This window comes from Aplysia californica, unplaced genomic scaffold (genome assembly GCF_000002075.1).
Source record: "Aplysia californica isolate F4 #8 unplaced genomic scaffold, AplCal3.0 scaffold00560, whole genome shotgun sequence".
NCBI lineage: Eukaryota > Metazoa > Mollusca > Gastropoda > Aplysiida > Aplysiidae > Aplysia > Aplysia californica.
This window is the reverse complement of record NW_004797830.1, coordinates 494152-495256: the sequence shown is the minus strand read 5'-3', so window position 1 is coordinate 495256 and position 1105 is coordinate 494152. Positions and strand designations below refer to the sequence as shown.

General features: G+C 42.0%; 1 protein-coding gene across 1 annotated transcript in view; it reads right to left on the bottom strand.

The window, feature by feature from the left end:
* The window catches only part of LOC101847211 (myosin-IIIb), a gene marked incomplete at its 3' end in the record, with an annotated part of 41880 nt that overhangs the window by 7886 nt on the left and 32889 nt on the right, over positions 1 to 1105 (bottom strand). Inside the window, 1 exon segment of the mRNA XM_005106873.3 lies at positions 499 to 544. Within this exon segment, the coding sequence (XP_005106930.2) occupies positions 499 to 544 (46 nt within the window).

Below are 1105 nucleotides of genomic sequence, written 5' to 3'. Positions count from 1 at the left end.
CACACACACACACACACACACACACACACATCTCTCAGACAGACACACGCACTTACAGCTACTCGACCGACCTTTCTTGACCTAGGTACACATAAAAACATGCCATGTCTTACGTGCGTGTCAACAACGCACGTCCCGATGTGAAAGAAGGTCTCTAATCGCACGCATGAGATGTACGGAAACAGGCTAGGCTAATGTGTAATGACCGATAATGCAAGTGTGATCGGTGGTCTCTTGGAATAGAGTGGATAAGATTAGTTAAATCGTGTCTAAGCTCACTCATTTATCTAAGTTATTTTGGTGAGTTTAATGAATTTTTGAAAAATCCTGGGAATCTGTCGTCCCTCCCTGAATTCGAGTTCGTTGAATCCGAGTTCCACTGCACAATTTTCGCCGCTCTAGAGAAATATAAACCGATAACGTGAAAAAGATACAGCAGGCACATAAACTTCGAAAGGAAAAACCCCCCAAAGCAAACAAACAACTGCCAGATGTTACCTCGTAGATCTGGTCCTGTTCTTCCTCGGCAGGAGACTTTTCTAGTCTGAAGAGACACATAAAGAATAGAAGAAAAAGACTTGTTTAGAATTGAATAAGTGTAGTTAAGTTGTAACTGTGGATGATTGAACAAGGAAATAGTTATAGATAATTATAGCAATTAAGTAAAAGCAACAACAGCTGATTTTTCATGAGATATTTATGCACCCATCGACACCAGTTAGGTTATTTATTTAGGAGGCAGGCTTCCTACCCTTGCGTCTGTCAGGGCCAATTTGGGCTAAGAGGGAGACAACAACCTAGCAGAAAGACCGAGACACTTAATAAACGTTCTCCACACTGGGGAATTGAACTTGGGTCTACTGCGTGCGATAGAGAAAAATATCTTAACCACCACACCACAGACACCTGTAACTATGCCAGGTGATAGAGCAAGCAAGTAAAAGTGGAAGAAGCTTATATCTTAACAAACCGCATGATGATTTTCTTGTCATATCATTAATCAACAAGCACACTAGAGTTCACGTGTGTTTGCATGTGTCTGTGTGCGTGCGCGTGAGTGTTTGTGTGAGTGTGTGTGTGTGTGTGTGTGTGTGTGTGTGTGTGT